This window comes from Leptopilina boulardi, unplaced genomic scaffold (genome assembly GCF_019393585.1).
Source record: "Leptopilina boulardi isolate dan_hultmark-lab unplaced genomic scaffold, ZJU_Lbou_2.1 LbouV2_377, whole genome shotgun sequence".
NCBI classification, from domain to species: Eukaryota; Metazoa; Arthropoda; class Insecta; order Hymenoptera; family Figitidae; genus Leptopilina; species Leptopilina boulardi.
In genome coordinates, this window is record NW_026137948.1 from 567,215 (window position 1) to 589,247 (window position 22,033).

The window sequence follows — 22,033 nt, forward strand, 5'->3', positions numbered from 1 at the left end:
GGCATTCCACATCAATCTGGCCCATCCATCCTTACGGCTGAGCTCTATTCTATCCTTAGAGCCATCATATATGCGAAAGAACAAAATAGCTCCCAGGTTTTGATTGTTTCTGATTCTTTGTCTGCCTTATCCAGAATATCAAATTGTTTTCTGTTCTCGGACAATAACTATCTGGTATATAAAATCCTTACATGTCTATATGATTTTTCCAAGCTCTCACGAACAACGGAGGTCAGATTCCTGTGGGTTCCGGCCCATATTGGAATTTCAGGAAATGAAAGAGTAGATAGAATCGCTAAGGCTACAAACAGATTCTCAAATAGAATTGTCCTTGCCCCCTCTCCCTCTGATTTGAAAAGGGGAATCCTAAACCCAGACTCTAAGTTCTGGCTGACCAGACTCTGGCCTTACGTGGAGGAAGATAAACAGCAACGAAGATATTTCTCTCAAATTAGATACGACACTCCGAGACCTTGGTTTGCTCAAATCTCCTTGCCCAGAAGACATATCAATCTTATCACCAGGCTTAGAACTGGACATATATGCACGGCGGATCACCTCTCAAGATTTCACCTTGACGATGCTTTGAGATGTTCTTGTGGTTCGGACTGGAGGTCCCTTGAACATTTGATCTTTGAATGCCCGCTGTTGGCTTTGTCTAGACGGGGATTCTTTGACTTCCTAAAACGTAGGAGACCTAGCATTGAGTTGTCTGAGATCTCTTTGGACGAGTTCATTTTCGCTCCGGATTTGGAGACTGTTGGAGAGTTTGGTAGGCACCTCTGTTCCTCGGAGTTGGTAATCTAGCGCAGCTCTGAGCTCATGTCATTCTTAGGCCCATTCATGTGGATGTTCTTGCCGATAGAACCATCCACTATGAAGATCCTTCTCAGGCAGGACCTAAGTAATGGCATCAGTTCTGACTCTGTGATTGCTGCCTCCTTGTGGAGCTTCTCGTGCTCTCTTGCAGTCTCGGACTGTGATCAGTTCTAATCAGTTTTGTTTAGACTATAATGATATGATTTCCTCGGCAACTTTGTGGCTCCTCGCGGAATATTCAATTTGCTCTGGGTTGTATTGTCCGGCCTATTCAGTGGATACTTATCGGGTTGTCTTAAAAAAAAAATCTTTCTTTATTGGAATCGAGCGCGGTCCCAATATGTACCCTTGTCCTCCAATCCTTCGAGCAATACCTTTCAACATGAAGAAATTATAGGATCACAATTGTGTTCCCTCCCTAACGTGACACGTGGGAATTTATCTGCCTATCAACAACTTGAACGTTCCGCTTGAGCCTTTGTGACGGTTCACTGTGTCTGCACCTTATCTCTGCTTCTTTTCTGATTATTTATTGTTCTGACAGTTGGCTGTGCCTCAAGTCATTAAGAAGAAGAAGAAGGAGAAGAAATTTTTATTAATAAAAAAACCAATAATGTAGGTTTTTCCATTTGTTTAGAGACTATTATTTGAAAAAATTATTGTTGAATAGCTTTTGAATAAATTTTTTTTAAACTAAAAAATAAACAATTGTGACGCGATCTGAAGAAAGGGACCTTAGAAGCAAAAAGTTATTGGTTATGTTTGCAATTTTTGAAATCAAAATACAAAAAAGAATCAACTGTCAATATAAATAATTTATGTTTAAGTCGTCATTACAACTAAAATATTTAATAAACACTAATTTTAATTTGCAATAATTAAAAAAACTTTCAATCAAGAAAAAACTAAAACAAACATAACCTTAAGGAGAGGTTCCCATTGCGGGAGTAAAAAATTTTTTAAAATTGCATTTTGTGAAAGCTATATATGTGTGGAATTCACTGAAAAAAAGTTAATTCAATCAAGTAAATGCATTTACTTGAGGTACTTTATTTGAAACAAGACGATATTTTCTTATTAGAAGAAATTTATTTTCATGAGTCAAGTAATTTTGAGCATTGAGCAATGTTCTTGAAATAAGAAAATATGAGTTTCATACAAGTAAATATATCTTACTGTTTCAAGCGAACTGTTTTACTTGCGTCAAGAATCGAAAAAGTATTGAGTCAAGAATATTATTTTCCCATGTCAATTGATTTACGTTGAGTATTTTATTTTTTTGGGTCAAATCGTTTTGTTGTTTTATTCAAAACAACTTTTTACATAATCTAACACTCATAGTCTTAATCCAAGAAAATGGAAAGATTAATTTAAGTAGATACTTGTTTAAACTTGATTAAAAAATATATTGTTTGAATTAAACATTAATCAATGCAAGTGTTTAATATACTTGAAGCATTTTCATATTATATTGTTCAATATCACATTCAATTTCTAGAAATAATATTATATTATCTTAAATAAAATAATTTATTTTTTCAGTTGAAATAGTGATATAATCTTGAATGAAATCATTCTTTTGTTTCCTTAAAAATATTTTTTATTTAATTCAACGCTAATATAGTCTTGAGTCAAGAAAATGCGAATATTAATATAAGTAAATACTTGTTTTAACTTGATTAACACATAGTTCTTGAATTAAGAATTTAGTATTTAGTAGATTTAGTAAATATGTTATTCTCGCAACCCAATATTTTATTTTCCCGAAGTACAAAAAACTATTCAATCAAGAATATTATGTTTTTACTTAAAATATTAAAATATTGTCTGAAGATTTTTCATTTCCTGAATTAAATAGTTTTATTCATTTGCTTTGAATTAATTTTTTACTCAATACAAATCCCGTATTCTTGATCCAAGAAAATATTTCTCTCCAAATGGATATATGAAACTTAAATAGGAGTTTTTGAAAATCGTCAATTGAGTCAAGGTGGCATAGTGGTCTACGTTACTGCTTCTGGTGCGCGCAACCCGGGATCACTTCCTTGGACCGTGAAAAATTTTGATTCAAGGTATACTTGTTTTAATTGTGTTAAGTATTAATTAAATATAAATATGTATGTAAAATAAACATTACTTAAATAAATAATAAAAAATATGAATGTTAATAATAATAATAATAAATAAAAATGTTTGACTTAAGAATTAGACATGGTGGGATCAGGAAGGGGTGTAGGGGGTAATTCAAGTAAATATTTACTTGTATTGGAAAAATATTTTTTTGGTTGAACTCCATAACTTTTCTCAAGTTAAGAAAATATTTTCTTGATTTAATATATATATGATCTTGACTTAATATATTTTACATTTCTTAGAAGTCAATTAACTTCTTAGACGAATTCCATATTTTCTTGGACCAAGAACATGCGTTCTTCTGACAATGTAAATAATATTTTGATTTAAATCTTTACTTACTTGAACCAACATAACAAAAATTTTAATGAATCAAATGCAATAATTGATTTGACTACAGATATTCTTAGAAGAAGAAAATATTTTACTCATAGAAGTCGATGAACTTGTTGATCGAATTCCATATTTTCTTGGATCAAGAACATATGTACTTCTTTCAAATATACTGCACCATGTAAATGGTTTTCTTGAAACAGTAGCATAATTGATTTGACCGTATTCAGTCCCACGATTTTCTTGAACCAAGTAAAATTTTCTTAGTTCAATACTATTTTTTTCAGTGTATGTGTGTAAAGCGATTTATAAGGGAAAATCCGAAAATAGTATAGGCAAAATATGAAAACAATTCGCTTCACTTCGAATTCAGTCCGAACAAAAAACGCAATAATACGAAATTAGTTCAGTTCAAAAATATAAGTCCAAACCAAGAACAAAACATGCCGAATTTAGTATGTGAAGAATCCAATTTCAGTCCGCATCAATCCTCAAATAGTTAGGCAGAGTCATATTTCGAAATTACATTGAATCAATACGAAATCAGTATGCAAATTGAATACGGTTTTGCTCTGAAACGATCCGATTTATATATGACTGAAACACGGCATCAAGATACAAATCCGGAATAATCTGGAACTTGTACGTAATTTAGTTGCAAGCAGTCCGCAATAGTACGAAATTAGTTGGTAAATATCTTTAATCGAATTGAGTACGAAACAATTCGATTGAAGTATGTAGTAGATCTGGTTTTGGTCCGCTTTAATCCGAAATTGCGATGAATCTATCCGAAAATAGTATGCATATATAGTACGATAATGCTCTGAATCGATCCGATTTATATATGACTAAAGCACGGCAACAAAACACAAATCCGGAATAATCTGAAATTTGTACGTAATTTAGTTGCAAACAGTCCGCAATAGTACGAATTTAGTTGGTAAATATCTTTAATCGAATCGAGTACGAAACAATAAGATTGAAGTATGTAGTAGATCTGATTTTGGTCCGCTTTAATCCGAAATTAGTCTGGGAAAGTCTTAATCCGAAATTAGTATGCATATACAGTACTGTATTGCACTGAATCTATCCGATTTATATATGACTAAAGCACGGCAACAAAACTCGAATCCGGAATAATCTGAAATTTGTACGTAATTTAGTTGCAAATAGTCCGCAATAGTACGAAATTAGTTGGTAAATATCTTTAATCGAATTGAGTACGAAACAATAAGATTGAAGTGTGTAATAGATCTTGTTGTGGTCCGCTTTAATCGGAAAGTAGTCTGGGAAAGTCTTAATCCGAAATTGCGATGAATCTATCCGAAATTAGTATGCATATATAGTACGATAATGCTCTGAATCGATCCGCGATTTATATGACTAAAGCTCGGCAACAGGACACAAATCCGGAATAATCTGGAACTTGTACGTAATCTATTTGCAAACAAGCGGAATATTACAAAATTAGTATGATGATTGCGGAACATTCCGATTGTAGTATGTAATGAATCTGGTTTTAGTCCGCGTCGGTGTGAAATTAGTCAGATAAAGTCTTCTTCTGAAGTTACTTGCGGAAACTGTCCAATATGAGTGTATAGAATCCGGTGTTTGTGTGAACGTTTTGTTTTTAAAATAATAAAAAAGTGGGATAAGTTAAAAATCCTTAACATTCTGAAACTTGTAGGTAATCTATCCTTAAATATTTCGCAACAGGACGACTATAGTTTTATTAAAGATTTTAATACAAACTGGTTTTAATTTTTTTAAAAAAATTTTTTAAATTGATTTAGGGATATTTCGTAAGCTATTTACATTAAATTCTTTTAAAATTTTAAATGAGAAAAATTTGTTAAACTTTTTATGTTTTAAATATATTTCATATTTTGGAATAATATTAAAAGCAACTATGTTAAATTAAGAAGTTTATTGTATTTCAACAGTATTTGGCAAAATTGAAAGAAATGTACCTTTTTCTACATTAATTACAATACACTTTTCGACGATGTTTGTAATCGGTATAACTTCTCTTGGATTGTACGAGTCAACTTTCCAGATATTTTTCGAATAGACGGTGTTTGTAGTATTACATTTTGTGCCCGGTAATGTATTTTTTTACAACATTCAATTTTTAACTTATTTGCATTTGATTTTTCGATTTCAACCCAGCCCTCATTGTCACATTTTAATATATTAACTACTCTAACGAAGTCCCCATTTTGTAATTGAAATACAGTGTTGTTTGTTTCTTGCGGTAGCTTGTATTCAATGCTATGTACAATCATTTTTCTAATTACACATCTTTCAAAACTTGAAACACAATTTTCTGTGTTCGACAAATTTGGATAATTACAATCTTGTTTACCTTTACCGATAAAAACTACATCGTCAGATACTGTTCGACAATAATTTTCCACTTTTGATCTGTTAAACAACGAATCGCAATACGTCATGCAAGGGGACATGTCTGGTGTTTTATCTATTATCGATTTAAAAACACTTGCTTGTAGTGTCCTTTTGGTCATTTGCTCATAGACGCCCTTTGGACTATGTACGCATTGCTTTAAGTAGTAGATGGCATTTTCGAAAGCAAATCGAACAAATTCAAACAAATTCTGATTTCTTAATCCCCTTGGATAATATTATATAAATCAACTAAAAAATCATTAATTCCCAAGAAGCACGTAATATATCCTCAATATCAAGGTAATATTACACGTGAGATTCGTAATATAACGCTGTAATATTACAGTAATCTTACAGTGATCTTAAAATGTCCGCCTCAAGGTAATATTACCGGGAATATTACAGTAATATTACAGACTGATTTGAGTTATTCATAAAGCATAAAAAACGTAAATATATTATAAGTCAATTTGGCTTGTTGGTAAAACTCTGGACTCGTGTGCTTTGAGTTCGGGGTTCGATTCCCTGGATGGGTAGATTTTTTTCGTAAAGAAATGTTCCCATAATATTACTGTAATATTCTTTTGTAATATTACCTTAATATTATGGTATAATATTACTGCAATGTTACTGTAATATTACCTTAATATTAGCGCGTAATATTACAGTAACATTACCGGTAATATTACCTTGAGGCGGACATTTTAAGATCACTGTAAGATTTCTGTAATATTACAACGTTATATTACGAATCTTACATGTAATATTACCTTGATATTGAGGTTATATTACGTGCTTCTTGGGTTTATACTTCCGAATAGTAAATTTCCCAATATTTAAATTATTATTTGCAATATATTATCTCAAACCCAACCGAACCAAAACTTGACCGAATCAACTTCTCGGTTTTCACAATCCAACAGAGCAGTTGTAGTTTTAATCACACCGTTTTGTTAATTCTACAACAAAAGTTTTCTTAATGCCTATTAAATTATTTATGGTAGTAAAATCTACTACTTAAAGTAGTAGTTTTAACTAAAAACAATTTGTAAATTCTACATCAAAAATGTTCTTCAAATCAAATTAATTAAAATAGTAAAAATCTACTAGTTAAAGTATATAGTATTTTAAATTACAAACGACATGTTAAGTCTACAAAAAGAATTTTATTGAAGCCTATAAAATCACAGAAATCAATAAAAAAATTTACTACTGAAAATGCAGTTATATCAATTAAAGAAAATAATTCCTTTTACTACTTTTCATATATCTAGTGAATAGTAGTATTAACTACATAAACATGCTTAGACTAACTAAAAAAGTAATTATTTTAACTACTTTCTAGTCAATTACCCAACAGTAGTTGAATTTCTTGGCACCATTTTTTTCAGCGAAAAATTAGAAACATGTGATATTCCTTAAATAAAGCACCCAATTAGGAATTTTTTACGTAAACTTACTTGTTTTTTTGTTTAAGATCTTTTGTAAGTCCGTCTTCATGAAGAAATTCCTCATACCAGGAAACAGCATAAGTTGGATATGTAACCCTCCAGCCAGGTTGTGGCATGACAATATCCTCTATTTTATAATTAGCTAAATCTTCTTCCTTCAAAATTTTAACTTTCTGTAAGTTACATGTCAATTCATTATCTTCATTACAATTCAATTCGAGTGATTCAGATTTATTTATAGATGTAATCTCATTAATTTCTTGATTATTACTACTTTGGAAAACTAAATCACCCGCAATTGGATTTCTACCGTATTCTTTAAATCTTCTTGAAACTACGTTATTCCACACAAAGCTTTGATATGCATGAAGATACATAAGGATTACATTTTTAGGAATAGCATTTAACACTGCTTGGATGTCATGATTACCATGTAATTTCAAAGCACAAAGAATCTGTGCTTCAATTGTATCGGTTCTATTGAGTACATTGTACGCTGCTATTGCATCTCCAGTTTGTTTATAAATTTGTCTAGCTTCTGCTAGACATTTGTCTCGCTCAGAATCTCTAGGCTTTAAGATTAAATTTATAGCTTCTTGCCAGTTACCTAAGTCAATAACAAAAAATCATTGTTAATAAGAACGTTTTTAAGTTTTGAATGTTTGTGATATTTCATGAGTAATTAATGCGTAAGATTTGTGACACATAATGATTTCACAGAGAAAGAAAGGTAACCCACACAGCACAACAATTAACTACAATTTTACAGCAGACTTAAATGTAAGTTTTATAAGAGTACAATGTCAACTTACAGTAAGATTAAGGTAAACTTAAAATGTCCGCCATATAGTGACCCTACACAGTAAGGCTACAGTAACCTTACAAGGTAAGCCCACTGCAAGCTTACATGGAAAGGTCACTGTAAACATACATTGTAAAGTCGTTGCAAGCCTACAGTAAGGTTGCCATGTAAGTTTACAATGAAAGTTTAAAGTAAGTTTACTATCTTATTATAAGCATACATATAATTAATTATAAAATATATTATAAATTTTTTGTACAATAAATTATGTGTTTTCTTATACAGGTAATAGACCGTGACAGGATTTGTCTTAATAAAATTTAATGCGCATCCTTAAATGGAATCTACTGCGCATAAATATTGTTTAAACTAATTTATTAATTTTTTGTTCTTGTCATGTAAGCTTACTGTAACAGACATAAGCTTCTATAAATTCAGAATCAGCCATGACAGTATTAGGTAGTAATGGTGGGAACTTGTCGAATGCGGGAAATATTTTCTCGAATCAAAGAGTCTCCAGGGTTAAGATGGGTAAAATGCCCTAATGTCTGGATTTTTGAATTGACTCGGTACATGGGTATTTTAGGGTACTAAAATAAGGTAACTAGGGTCGATATCCGAAAAACCCCCCTGCCCACCCCCCTATGGTGGTCGAAAAATGCGTTTTTTCGAAAATATTTTTTTTCTGGTTTATGAGTTGATGAAAAATTTTGAAAAAATTCATGAAGCTAGTGTTTGAGATGTTCTTTGAACATATTTTTTTTGGGCTCCCCACACTCTGTTTTTATTGTTTAAAAAAATTTCAAAATCTTAAAAATAGTTTTTTTTCTAACTTTTCTGAGTTGGGCACAAAAAATTTTTTTGTTATTTTTTAGAGGGTACTAAAATCTATCTTCATGAATTTTTTCAGATTTTTTTGTAATGTGCGCCACCCCCAAAAATTGAATTTTCTGAATTTTTATCCGTTTTTACCATTTTTAGCCTTTCAAGGCCAAATTCACAGTCCGTAAAGTGTAGGATTTAAATATTTTCGCGAAAATTATTAGTTTTTCTCTTTATAAGTATAACCACTCTTGATTTCTGGAAGTTTAAAAGTTAAGAAAAAAAGAACTGAGTTTTAAGGCATAGAAATTTCAGAAAATGTTATTTTCTTTTAGTTGTATTGTTTTTTTGGCACATAAGATTTGATATGTTTCATTTTTAATACTCTTTTTCCCATTTATACAAAACATGCATTTTAAGTGTATATGTAGATACACCCTGGCGGATTGGGAAAACCGAGTTGTAACCGAATTGGGTTTCGTTTCGGTTCATTGTGAAATATTATCGTTAATCGACGAAATATGTAGTAAATAACTATTAGGAATGGTTAATATACATTTAGAGTGCTTATTTATGCAATAATAATAATAAATTAAGATATAATTAATTAATAATAAGTGTTTTAAGTGTACAGTGCATACAGTTGTTGAATTACCATATATATGTATATTACCATCAACGGCAGCTGTGATACGCGCGTTAAACCCTAGATGGCGTTAAGGATGACTTTGTGAATGAATTTCTAAAATTAAGCTCTTGAGTATCAAATGTGTAAGTAAATATATATATATGATAATTCAACAACTGTATGCACTGTACACTTAAAACACTTATTATTAATTAATAATATCTTAATTTATTATTATTATTGCAGAAATAAGCACTCTAAATGTATATTAACCATTCCTAATAGTTATTTACTACATATTTCGTCGATTAACGATAATATTTCACAATGAACCGAAACGAAACCGAATCGTAACCCAATTCGGTTACTACTCGGTTTTCCCAATCCGCCAGGGCACAATCTTAAACAGAAAAAAGTATAATACCAAAAAATAACCGTTTTTACATTTTTGTCTTTTTCCAAAAATTATATGAAATTGGCCTCAAAAATTCCGTGAAGTCGAAAAGTTTTTAAAATTTTAAGTTTTTATTACAAATTGTGTTGTTTAAAAACTGTACGAACAGGTTGGATATTTTAGAAAACGCGCGAAATACGGACATAAGTTGTATCGATTAATAGACTCATTAATCGATGCTGTTGGAGCTGACTTCACTCTCTAAAACTTTACGTGTAAATATACTTGATGTTTATGTAAACAAAACTTCATTGTGCTTTATTGGTAAGTACCCAGCAAACACGTTCTATAAATGTTCTATAACAGTGATGTCACAGTTTTACAGAACAGTTGTTACAAGTTGGTTACGAATCTGTTATATAACCTCATTGTCACTGAATTCTAGAACATTGTTACAAAAGAATGACAGAACTGTTCTATATTATGATAACGTCACAGTTCAATAACAATGTTATGTAACATGTCTATAACACGACAATCACAAATTATCTGTAACTGACGTTCCAAGGTAGTTCTAGAACTGTGCTAGAAGAATGTTATGTATCTGTTCTGAAATTTTGTTGCAGTTAAGTTCTAGAAAACATTTGTTATTACAAAATGGAACAATTCTGTAACTATGTTACGTCACAGTTCTATAACACAATATATTTCGCCCTGATGTAAATTTGTAATAAAAAATAATTATTAATTTCATAATAAGACATGTTTTGTGTATTTGATATATAGTTATTTGAATATTAACTTTGTGAGTAACAATAGTAATAAAATTCTATTATATTAACAAGCATAAAGCATTTGTACATACATTTGTAAGAAAAAAGCAGTATGTCAAATCAAATTAACTCGATATAAACATTTACATTTAATTTTAAATATGAATGAGAAATTCCATTGAATACACGTATCAATGAACATAAAAATAATAAAAACGATAAATCTGTGGTTCGTGCACATCAACTAAATTTTGATCATGACTTCGATTGGAAGAATACTATTATACTTGATCGTGAAAAAAATTATAAAAAACGCTCTATTTCCGAAATGATTCATATTTTAAGTAACGATTCTACAATTAATAAGAAAGAAGATATTTGTTTTCTTAATAAAACGTATTTCCCTCTTATTAGAAAATTAAATTCATAATAGAATCTTGAAGGTCTTTTCCTCTATTCACTATTTACCTATGAGTTCATTGACTTCCTTTTTTAACACGTGTGGTATTCTTCCAAAAACTAATTTTAATTCAGTTTTGACTTGATGCTCGCATCGAAATGACGAAAATTGTCGCGTATCTAATTTTTGTAGTGTTTTATTTTTTAATCTTTAACGATAATTTAAAAATGGATTCTAACATTGACTAGTTGCAATGTAGTATTATTTTGAATATTCAGGTATTATTATTATTTAGTGTTTTAATTTGTGTGTTCAATTTTGTGTAATTATTAATTTGGTGTTTTATTTAATAAATTAGCCTGAAGAAGATGGTAAACCAAACCATCGAAACGTCGCAACTTGACAAAATAACATAAATCTGTTTTATGTGTTTTTCTTTACCTTCCATTGATCGAATTTACTTCATATCAAAATTTACATTTAATTTTTTAATGACATAAGAATGTGTTAAATATAAATTATATAATTTAATAACAACTTTATTATGCACCACAATAGTACAGGGTGTCCTAAAATTTTAGGGATGTCTGGATATCTCGTAATAATAGCCTTTTTGACAAAAAAATTAAAAAATTTGTTCAGAATAACAAAATATGTTAAAATGTGCAATTTGATTTTGTTATTCTGAACAATCTTTCATTTAAGTTTTTTTTTCTCAAAAATAAGATCGTTACAAAATACCCAAATATCTTGGAAATTTCGGGACAACATGTATAACAACACTAGATCGTTGTTACATTCACAGAAAACTAAAAGGTATTAAAATAAGCTGCAACGCTTCTTATTTTAATCAAATTTTTCTTATTTTAATTCATTTTGGTTTTAAAATAAGTAAAAATGGATTAAAATAAGAAGCGTTGCAGCTTATTTTAATACCTTTTAATTTTCTGTGTTACTGTTCTACTCATTTAAAGAACTATGATACATATTCATACTGAAACAATGTTATGTCACAAATATAGATTTTTGTTCCTACACTGTGATACGTTTACGTAACACATAATATATAATATTTTTTTATCCCTGTTACGTAATTTAGTTATGTAACAAATACAGAACTCTGTTCCTTACTGGTTACATACCACTTTTCATAGTTGTTACAACACAGTTCTAGAACTGTTACAAATGACTTTGTAACCGCGTTCTAGATTTGTTACATATCTGAACATACCTGCTGAGTACGACGTTTTGCGTAACCAGTGACTCACACGTTCTTAACCAGTTACAGAACATGTTCTCAAGAAATTTGTAACAGTTCTAGAACAGATATATAACAGTGTTTGCTGGGTACCCATATAACATTTATGCGTCACACGTTAGTCGCATGTCAGGCGTCGCATTTTATGTCTGAATTAATGCACCTTAATTGCGTGCATTGAATTCGCATATTGGTGTCACATTTGAGAGTTCACATGTGTACATGTAATGCCGGCAGTTACGTGCTCTTAAGTCGCTTGTATCTCTCATAACGTGTGTCGCATTTTCGTGCACGCATAAAAGTACCTTTATTACATTCATGTGAGTGCTGCTTTATAGATGCATTTCGTGCGTGCTGTAATGTATGTGGAGTGAGCGTTAGTCTGTCAAGTGTCAGCGTCAGTATAGATTGTGCAGTCAGTGGATCAACACTTTAATTTGTTGTGAAACAATAAGTACAACTTTTTTTATTCATTAAATCTAAACATTACAATTTATAATATTAATAAATATCATGTTACTTAAATAGTATTTTAAATATTTTTTATTTTATTAAAGAGTGTCGTCCACTATCTTATTATTTTGTTCAGGTCCAATTACCTTTTCACAAGCACAGTAGAGTCCATTGATATTTGGACTTGCGCAGTAGGGTTAATTAAACTTTTCACATATCAACCCTACTGCGCATGTGAAAAATTCAATTTATCCTACTGCGCATGTCTAAAGTGCATTTAACCCTGCTGCGCAAGTTTAAAGATCAACAGATTTTACTGCACATGTCTCAAGTGCACTCAGCACTACTGCGCATGTAAAAAATTCAATTAACTCTACTGCACAACTCTAAATATCAATAGATTCTACTGCGCATGTGACAACTTTAATTGACCTTACTGCGCAAGTCTAAAGTGCACTCTACCCTACTGCACATGTGAAAAGTTCAATTGACCCTACTGCGCATGTCTAAAGTGCATTTAAGCCCACTGCGCAACTTTAAAGATAACGGATTCTACGACGCATGTGACAACTTTAATTGACCTTACTGCGCATGTCTAAAGTGCACTCTACCCTACTGCGCATGTGAAAAGTTCAATTGACCCTACTGCGCATGTCTAAAGTGCATTTAACCCCACTGCGCATGTATTAAGTGCACTTAGCCCCAATGCGCAACTCCAAAAATCAACAGAGTCTACTGCGCATGTGAAAACTTTAATTGATCTCACTGTGCATGTCTAAAGTGCAATCTACTCTACTGCGCATTTTTAGAAAAGATTTAACAGGAGTATCATTCAAATGTCTATCTTTGTCTGTCTGTCTGAACGTGTGTGCGCTTTTTTGATGCCCTCATTTTGCGCGCACTTTCGTGAAGTCGCATAAAATGCGAGGCGTATGTACCTCCATGGAGGACACATCTGCCTGCTTATGTGCATTCACCAAGTGAGGGTAACTCGCACGACATGAGTTACTTTTGCTGTCAATTTGAACTCACTATTGCTATCTGGGTAATTGTGTATAATTATTGTATTATTTAGAAGTAAAAGCTTTCTTAATTCTATAAATTTTTGAAAAATAATCTCAGAAAACACTTAAAATAATAATAAGGTTTCAGACGACTTCTTTTCTCTGTCAACATTTATTTAAAGTTTATTTTTTGCATATACCTGATAATTTTATTTCATGAGATTCTTTCTATGAGTTTGAAATAAAGGAATAATGGAATAAAAATATTTAAAGTCAAAAATATGTATTTGTTTCATACTTTAAAATCAGTTTCTTGTAAATAAAATATTAAAATAAATCTTTTTTGCTTTTTGACTATAACCCCATATATTTAAAAAAATTTTTTATTGTTTTTTATTCACATTAAAAATTGGGTGCTATTACTATAATTATTTTTTTATTAACTCTGAAATATTAAAAAAAAATCTATCAAACAATTATAAGGCTTTTATTGTAACTATTTAATTAAATGAACAAATAACAAATTAAAATACAAATAAAACATTTTGTTGGGTTTTAAAGGATTTGGGGAAGTGATAAAGAACTATGAAATTAAAAAATTTTCCAAATTGAGCTTATGAATTTTAATAAACAATCTTTTATTCTTTAAAATTCTTAATCAATACCCAATTCATTAATTCATTTTCTAAAAATTCATTTAACTTTACACTTTGTTCAGCGTTTCTAATGAGAATGAAAAGCTTAACAACTTTTTTTTTATTACAGATTTATACGATGTCTGACAATATCGAGCAACCGCCGACAAAAAAGAAGAAAACAAATGATTTAAGGTGCTGTAAATGTAATTTTTTACTTCGTAGAACAGCGATATCTAAAGCAAAACATTTCAGTTCACGACAAGAAGCTGCCAACTTCTCTAAAAATTATAACTGTCATGTAGAGGCGGATGACGCTCTTTGTCAGTCGTTTTATAGTGGTTAAGGACGTGGAAAAAGTAAACAAAATAAATTGGAATCAGAGCAGATGGAAATAGCAAGCACTTCTAACGTTTTTAGTTTAATCAGTGGAGAAGATGATCATAAAAATACTTCAGAAATTTTTTCAAATTCTTCTTTCACGGAAGCTGCACAGGATCTTTTAAAAACTAGAAATTAGAACGTTGATACTTTATCGTCAAAAACCCAGTCATTAATTACACCTGAAAGTCAGACCAGTGAAATTGTATCTACAAGCAGCCAGTCGACTGGCACACCTTATATTCAGTATTCTGAATATACTATTTCTGATCAGATTCATAAAACAGACGAGACTTTGGTTTTACCAATTAATAGAGTGTGCGCTACGAAGGCCTGCTGTTTCATTTGTAAAAAAACGGAAGGTATCATCGACGTGCCATTTGAAGCTCGTCTGCAAGTTTTTGAAAAAATGAATTTATTCATTCCTAAACGAAATCGATGTTGTTCTGAACACATTATTAAGAAGAGATTTTATGAGGAAGAATTTTCGAATATGTTAGTCGTTTCCACAGAGTCCGAAATCGATGTTGACGAATTTAAAAAATTCATAAACCAATTATCAAATAAAGTAGATGCTCGATTCCACCATAAAATTGGTGAATACGCAATATCTGAAGAACGTTTGAAGGTTCTTACTGGTCACACTTGGGACGATGTATCCGTGCTTCAAAATATGTTAAAAGGACATATGAGAACGTCATCTAATCGAAATATTATGCAAGCAATTGTAATTTTTCTATTTAAACTACGATCTGGAAATTCCGACGCTTTAATTGCTGTTATTTTAGATATACAGGAAGAAATTGTACGCGATTCTATACATTCTGCCCTAAAATGTTTTCGAGAACACGTGCTCCCAAAATATTTTGGAGTTGATGCCAAAACCAGAGAATTTTATTTGAGTCAGACTGTCGAAGTCGTGAAAATGTTGCACGATTTAGACGACGATTTATTGGTGTGTATTTGTGACGGTACATATTTAAGACATCAGAAAAGTTCAAACAACATTTATCAAAGGCTCTCGTACTCCGGGCAAAAAAATGTCCGTTGTGTAAGCCGTTTACAATCTGTACTACAAATGGTTTTGTAATTGAACTTCGAAGTCCTTTTGAAGGTAACCTTAACGACGCTAAAATTCTAGAACACATGTTGAACGATCCTCATGGAATTTCAACCATCTTGAAAAAAGGTGACATTTTCGTATTGGACAGAGGATTCAGAGATGTAGTGTCGAAATTGGAAGAAAGAGGTTATAAAGTATTAATGCCTGCTTTGAAAGGCAATCGCAATCAATTGACAACGGAAGAATCCAATTTTTTACGATTTGTGACAAAAATTCTTTGGGTAGTAGAGGTTGTGCATGGCATAATTGCACAAAAGTATAAGCTCCTTCACCATCAATTCAATAATCGGTTGTTACCAGATGCCGGCACTTATTGCAAAGTAGCTAATCTTCTTTATAATTTATTTGGAAAACGCCTTAATTGCGATTCGGAAAAATTAAGCGATATAATTGCGAGAATGAAATCGAACAGAAACACAACTAACAGCTTGGCCGAGAAAGTTTATAATGAAAATTTGAATAGAAAATCTGTCTCGTTTCAAGTGCTATCTTCACGAGATTTATTAGATTTTCCAGAGATAACAACTGATGATTTAAAGATTTATTTTGGTAGATCTTATCAATTGTCACAAGCAATTTCATATTTAGGAGAAATGGTTGAAGAAGATAACTCGCTGAAATTGAGTTTTTTGAAAGACGAACCTGAAATAGTTAAATTCGAAGTAAAATCGCGTCATATGAACAGAAAAACTTATAAGTGTTACATCAAATATAATGCTAATGAGATCGGGATTGATGCTATAAAAGGTCATTGTTGCAACTGCGCCAATGGTTTAAGAACAGTTGGATGTTGTTCTCACGTCGCACGCTCTGATTTATCATTTATCATATGGACGATTTTTGTCGAAAGTTTTTAGACCAGCTGAAGTGCTAACTAATCTCCTTGACATCGATAACGTCTGCCCAAAAATAAACGATGATAGCGATGAAGATTAGAAACGGTAACAGAGATTTAGTGTCATTACTCTACTGCGATAAGAAATTCAACTACAATATATAAATTTTGCAGAACTGTATTCTTTTCAATTTTCTCTATTTATTTAATCAGAATATTTGTTCTATCTATAAATTAATATTTAAATTTTTTAAATTAATTCTTAATAAATACATTTTGAATAATTGCTTCTTTAATGGTCAAATTATTTATTCCTTAATATTTACCTTTGCAAAAATTTGGTTAATTATTCAACTTCAGAATAGTTAAAGATAGATATAATTTTTATGAACATTGTCTTACAATTTTTAAATAAGTAATTTTAATTTTTTAAGGTTTAAAACTGAAAAAAGAGATCAAAAACTGTTGTCTTTTTTTATACTTATAGATTTCTCTTAGTTTTATCTCATGTTTGTGTTCAAATTTCTATGCATGAAAGATTATAAATTTTCTATCCTATGAAAACACGAAAATTCATTACAAAAGTCAAATATTAATACTCTTAAGTAGAAGAAGTAGTTAAAACAAGTAAAAGTGACGATTTTTCGATATTTCTATGCCTTAAAACACAGTTCTTTCTTAATTTTTTTAAAATTCCACAAATCAAGAGTGGTTATATAAATAGAATACCCAAGAAGCACGTAATATATCCTCAATATCAAGGTAATATTACACGTGAGATTCGTAATATAACGCTGTAATATTACAGTAATCTTACAGTGATCTTAAAATGCCCGCCTCAAGGTAATATTACCGGGAATATTACTGTAATACTAACGGTAATATTACAGTAATATTACAGTAATATTACAGACTGATTTGAGTTATTCATAAAGCATAAAAAACATAAATATATTATAAGTCAATTTGGCTTGTTGGTAAAACTCTGGACTCGTGTGCTTTGAGTTCGGGGTTCGATTCCCTGGATGGGTAGATGTTTTTCGTAAAGAAATGTTCCCATAATATTACTGTAATATTCTCTTGTAATATTACCTTAATATTACGGTATAATACTACTGCAATATTACTGTAATATTACCTTAATATTAGCGCGTAATATTACAGTAACATTACCGGTAATATTACCTTGAGGCGGACATTTTAAGATTACTGTAAGATTACTGCAATATTACAACGTTATATTACGAATCTTACATGTAATATTACCTTGATATTGAGGTTATATTACGTGCTTCTTGGGTAGCTAATAATTTTCGCGAAAATATTTAAATCCTACACCTTACGGACTGTGAATTTGGCCTTGAAAGGACAAAAATGGTAAAAACGGATGAAAATTCAGAAAATTCAATTTTTGGGGGTGGCGCACATTACAAAAAAATCTGAAAAAATTCATGAAGATAGATTTTAGTACCCTCTAAAAAATGACAAAAAAAATTTTTTGTGCCCAACTCAGAAAAGTTAGAAAAAAAATTATTTTTAAGATTTTGGAAATTTTTTAAACAATAAAAACAGTGTGGGGAGCCCAAAAAAATATGTTCAAAGTACATCTCAAACACTAGCTTCATGAATTTTTTCAGAATTTTTCATCAACTCATAAACCAGAAAAAAAATATTTTCGAAAAAACGCATTTTTCAACCACCATAGGGGGGGGCAGGGTTTTTTTTCGGATATCGACCCTAGTTACCTTATTTTAGTACCCTAAAATACCCATGTACAGGGTCAATTCAAAAATCCAGACATTAGGGCATTTTACCCATCTTAACCCTAGAGACTCTTTATTGTGACGTGATTATTAAAAAGAACGGAATTTTAATTAAAAGATGTTTAACGGGTACCAAATATTTTTTTTCTATTGTAGAAATTTTAAAAGATTTTTTAAGAGAATAAAAACAAATAGTTTTTAAAAATTCGTATGTAACCCTTTATGGGGAAACCACATTAAAAGGTTCAAAAAAAATCGATTTGCCTAAGTAGTTAGTTAATGTATGTAATAGTAAGCTGAACAAATTATTAGGGGGAAATTCGATGTAACCTCTGAGCTACAGGTAAAGAGGGGAGTTCGCTCCGAGTAGAGAAGCAGCTACGTAGCGGCTATTGGGATCTGACATTCGTACACATGCCATCTGGTGTTGAAAAATGTAACTAGTTTTGGATAACTGTTTGTGTCACTTGCAATTGTAGTTCCGCTGTCATTGTTAATTATTTTATCATTATGAATGAAGCTACATTTTTTACCGCGTGAGAAATCTTCCTGCAGAATTAAGTGTTCTGTGAGAGGCTGTGGCAGTACTGTAGCGAAAAATTTAAGCGTAATTTTCCATAAATTTCCGAAACCAAAACAACGAGTAGTGGATGTGAAAAATACGTTCGATAATTTTGAAAGTCGATCAATTAAAGGCCTGGAAAAATGCTTTAAAAATAAACAGTATAAAGCCTTCTATGAGAGTATGTTCTCTGCATTTCAAAAGAAGTGATTACATTTTGCCAGGTAAGTTTAAGATTTTAAAATTTGGAGGTTATATAATCTTTCATATTACCCGTGCATGTGAACATTTTGAAAGTTAATTTATCACTGTAAAAACGGATAAATAAATTTTTTTTTCACTTCTTGTTAACAGACTTTTACAATGAAAAATGAAATATATACATTTATAAATTTTCATATAATTACATGAAATATAAAGGAAAATACAATACTTTTCTTGCACATGTATCGCTGGATTTGAGAAAATCATTTGTATAAAAATAAGATTTCTTTTATATTTTTAATCATGTTTGTAAATAGGAATTTAAATAGTAATTTTGTATTAAAAAAATTCACTTATACATTTATTAAATTAAGCAATATTTTTCAAACGATTTTGTTCTATTGCATCCCATGTTATTCCCATGTAAATTCACTAAAAGTGTTACCCAATTTACGCCATATTGCTTTAGGCCCCGCCCCCATGTCAGATCCCAATAACGGGTTTTCTATTTTCTTATGGAAATTTTCCCAGATTTTTCCGCTCTTCGGCAAATCGTGGAAAATTCCGTGTGAATCACGTTATAAAAATGGCGACGATGTCGGGAACAAATTTGGACTGGAAAGTTTCACTCTTTGAACTTCCCAGCAACCCCCGAGGATCCGTTTATTTATTTTAGGGTGCTTCCCTGGCGCTAGGTAGCAGAATCTACCTGGATTTCGGTTTTCCCACATGGTCCGCAGACTAGCTTGACTGCGACCTTGACTTCCTTAGGTAAAGGTAAAGAGAAATATCCACCGACACACATGCACAAAGATAATAAAATAATAAATTCGGAAATTACGGCAAACACTTCTCGAATTTATTTATTATAAACAAACAAAAATGCTGGTCGAGAATCCACGCTTCTAATGATTTTGACTGCGCGATCACAATGTGTGACAGCCATGCGGTCCTCACGCCGACCTCGAGTTTCAGGCCACAATATCCACAACCTGTAAGGCTGACCTGGACCAGGTGGATAGATATACTCGCCACTAAACTCGGAGACGTTGGTGGAGTTTCTTGTACTCCATTGAACTCTCCAATACTTTTTGTCACACCGTGAAATTCCGAATCCTAGTTGGTTACCGTGACTCGAACATGGACAAGCGAAAATTTATGCTTCGTTCGCCGACCAGCGTGGTTTCATGCACCGTCAGGTGGTGCCCTCCTTCTTGGAGGTCGTGTTGTCAACTTGCTACGGCCCCTTGGCTCGTTGATCATCCTTCGAGTTGGGTTGCGAAGCGGCCAGGGGTCCTATTCTCGAAATCATTCGAATATTGTTCGTATGCGAGCAAATTCGATGCGTAAGTTTCGTGCACGAAGCAACAACCGTATTCTCGAGCACCATTCGAAACTTCGTTCGACGATCGTTCGTAGACGAATAGGTTGTACAGTGTTGCCGTCGTTTATTTCTAGTGACTTTCCAGTGTAATTTTTTTGAACCAATTAAATTACTTATGATATAAGAAATATTTATTGACTGCATCATCATCATTATTATTATTATTATTCTTATTCTTATTATTATTATTATTATTATTATTATTATGAATGATTATTATTATTATTATTATTATGAATGAAACTCTATAATTGATTACAATTCGAAACTTTGAATCCCTTTTAATATGTGTACATAATATTATTAAATAATACTACTGCGCATGAGCAGTACCAAAATTCGAACACGAAACTGTTGCTTCGAGTGGTTAAGACCACTCGTTGCATTTCACTCGAATCGTTTCGTCTATGAACGCCTAGTGAACAGTTCAAGAATACAGTTTTCGACAAAGTTATTCGAAAGTCTTCGATTCGTGCACGGAACTCATTTCGAGAATAGCACCCCTGATAATTCCGTTTTGCCCCTGATCATTCGATGACCTTCCATTTTGTAATCGTTCTGAAATTCTGGGCTTAGACTTGTGGTACAAATTCCAAAAATATTGGGACCTCACATTGGGCGGCAGAATCTTACATTGGGCTCTATGCTCAATTTGAAAATTAGCTTCCAATTTCTAATCCTGTGATCTCAAAATCCCTCCAAGATGCGATTTTTTAAAATTTATTTATCTGTCTATAAATTTTGGACCCAATATCTTGGATTGGGCCCAATATTTTGGGCACTTATACCACATGTCTGAACCCAGAATTTCATGGGGATTACGAATTTGATACTGAAAATTAGTGGTCTCATTTAAGAAAACCACTTTTTTCATTGTAGGGCCAACATTGGGCTCCGGGCACAATTTTTTGGTTTCAAAGATGTACATCTTTTTGTTTGGAATAACTTTTGTCTTAAACATTTTTTACAAAAATTCGTACTTTTCGAGATATTTGCAAGTTTCCATACTTTTGGAACACCCTGTATATTGGCGACGAGGATAAAAGATAAGTAAGTACGCATATAATTAAAATTTATTTTAAAATGTATACGGAATAAAATTCCTGTAGCGAACTAAGTGAAAAAAAAAGTTGATTGGATCGGGCTGAAACATGTACATAATAACAGCCTAGGGGTGAGTAATTTAACCACGAAGTATTGTTCGGTTTTTTTAAAAACTGTCGAAGAGGGAGGGGGTTGAATTTTTTTTAAAAATTTTTTTGGTCGCTGAAATCAAAAAACACCACCAAAAACAAATTCTTTACCCCCTTAACTCCCTACAACTCCTGGGAGAAGGTTGGAATTTCATTTTTCATGAAAAGTCGAGTACGGTGTCTAATCCTATGTTTTTTGGGTCGCTGAAACCAAAAAACATCACCAAAAATAAAGTTTTCTAGAAAGTTACCTATGATTACACAAATACGCACCTAC

General features: G+C 31.6%; 2 protein-coding genes across 9 annotated transcripts in view; one reads left to right on the forward strand and one right to left on the reverse strand.

Annotated features, from left to right (window-relative positions):
- LOC127287886 (pseudouridylate synthase 7 homolog) overlaps positions 1-22,033 on the reverse strand; it is a 757,063-nt gene that overhangs the window by 72,978 nt on the left and 662,052 nt on the right. For all 7 annotated transcript variants that reach the window (XM_051315038.1, XM_051315030.1, XM_051315035.1 and 4 more), the window contains one exon: positions 7,152-7,749. In XM_051315038.1, coding sequence (XP_051170995.1) covers positions 7,152-7,749 — 598 coding nt within the window. The remainder of the gene's footprint in view (positions 1-7,151; positions 7,750-22,033) is intronic.
- LOC127287892 (uncharacterized) lies at positions 11,109-16,792 on the forward strand. Of its 2 annotated transcripts, none has more exons than XM_051315046.1 (2): positions 11,109-11,239; positions 14,442-16,792. In XM_051315046.1, exon 2 carries the CDS (start codon positions 15,839-15,841, stop codon positions 16,670-16,672), a length of 834 nt encoding a protein of 277 aa, XP_051171003.1. In that variant the 5' UTR covers positions 11,109-11,239; positions 14,442-15,838; the 3' UTR covers positions 16,673-16,792. Both variants share the same exon structure in this region, with proteins under 2 accessions (XP_051171003.1, XP_051171004.1).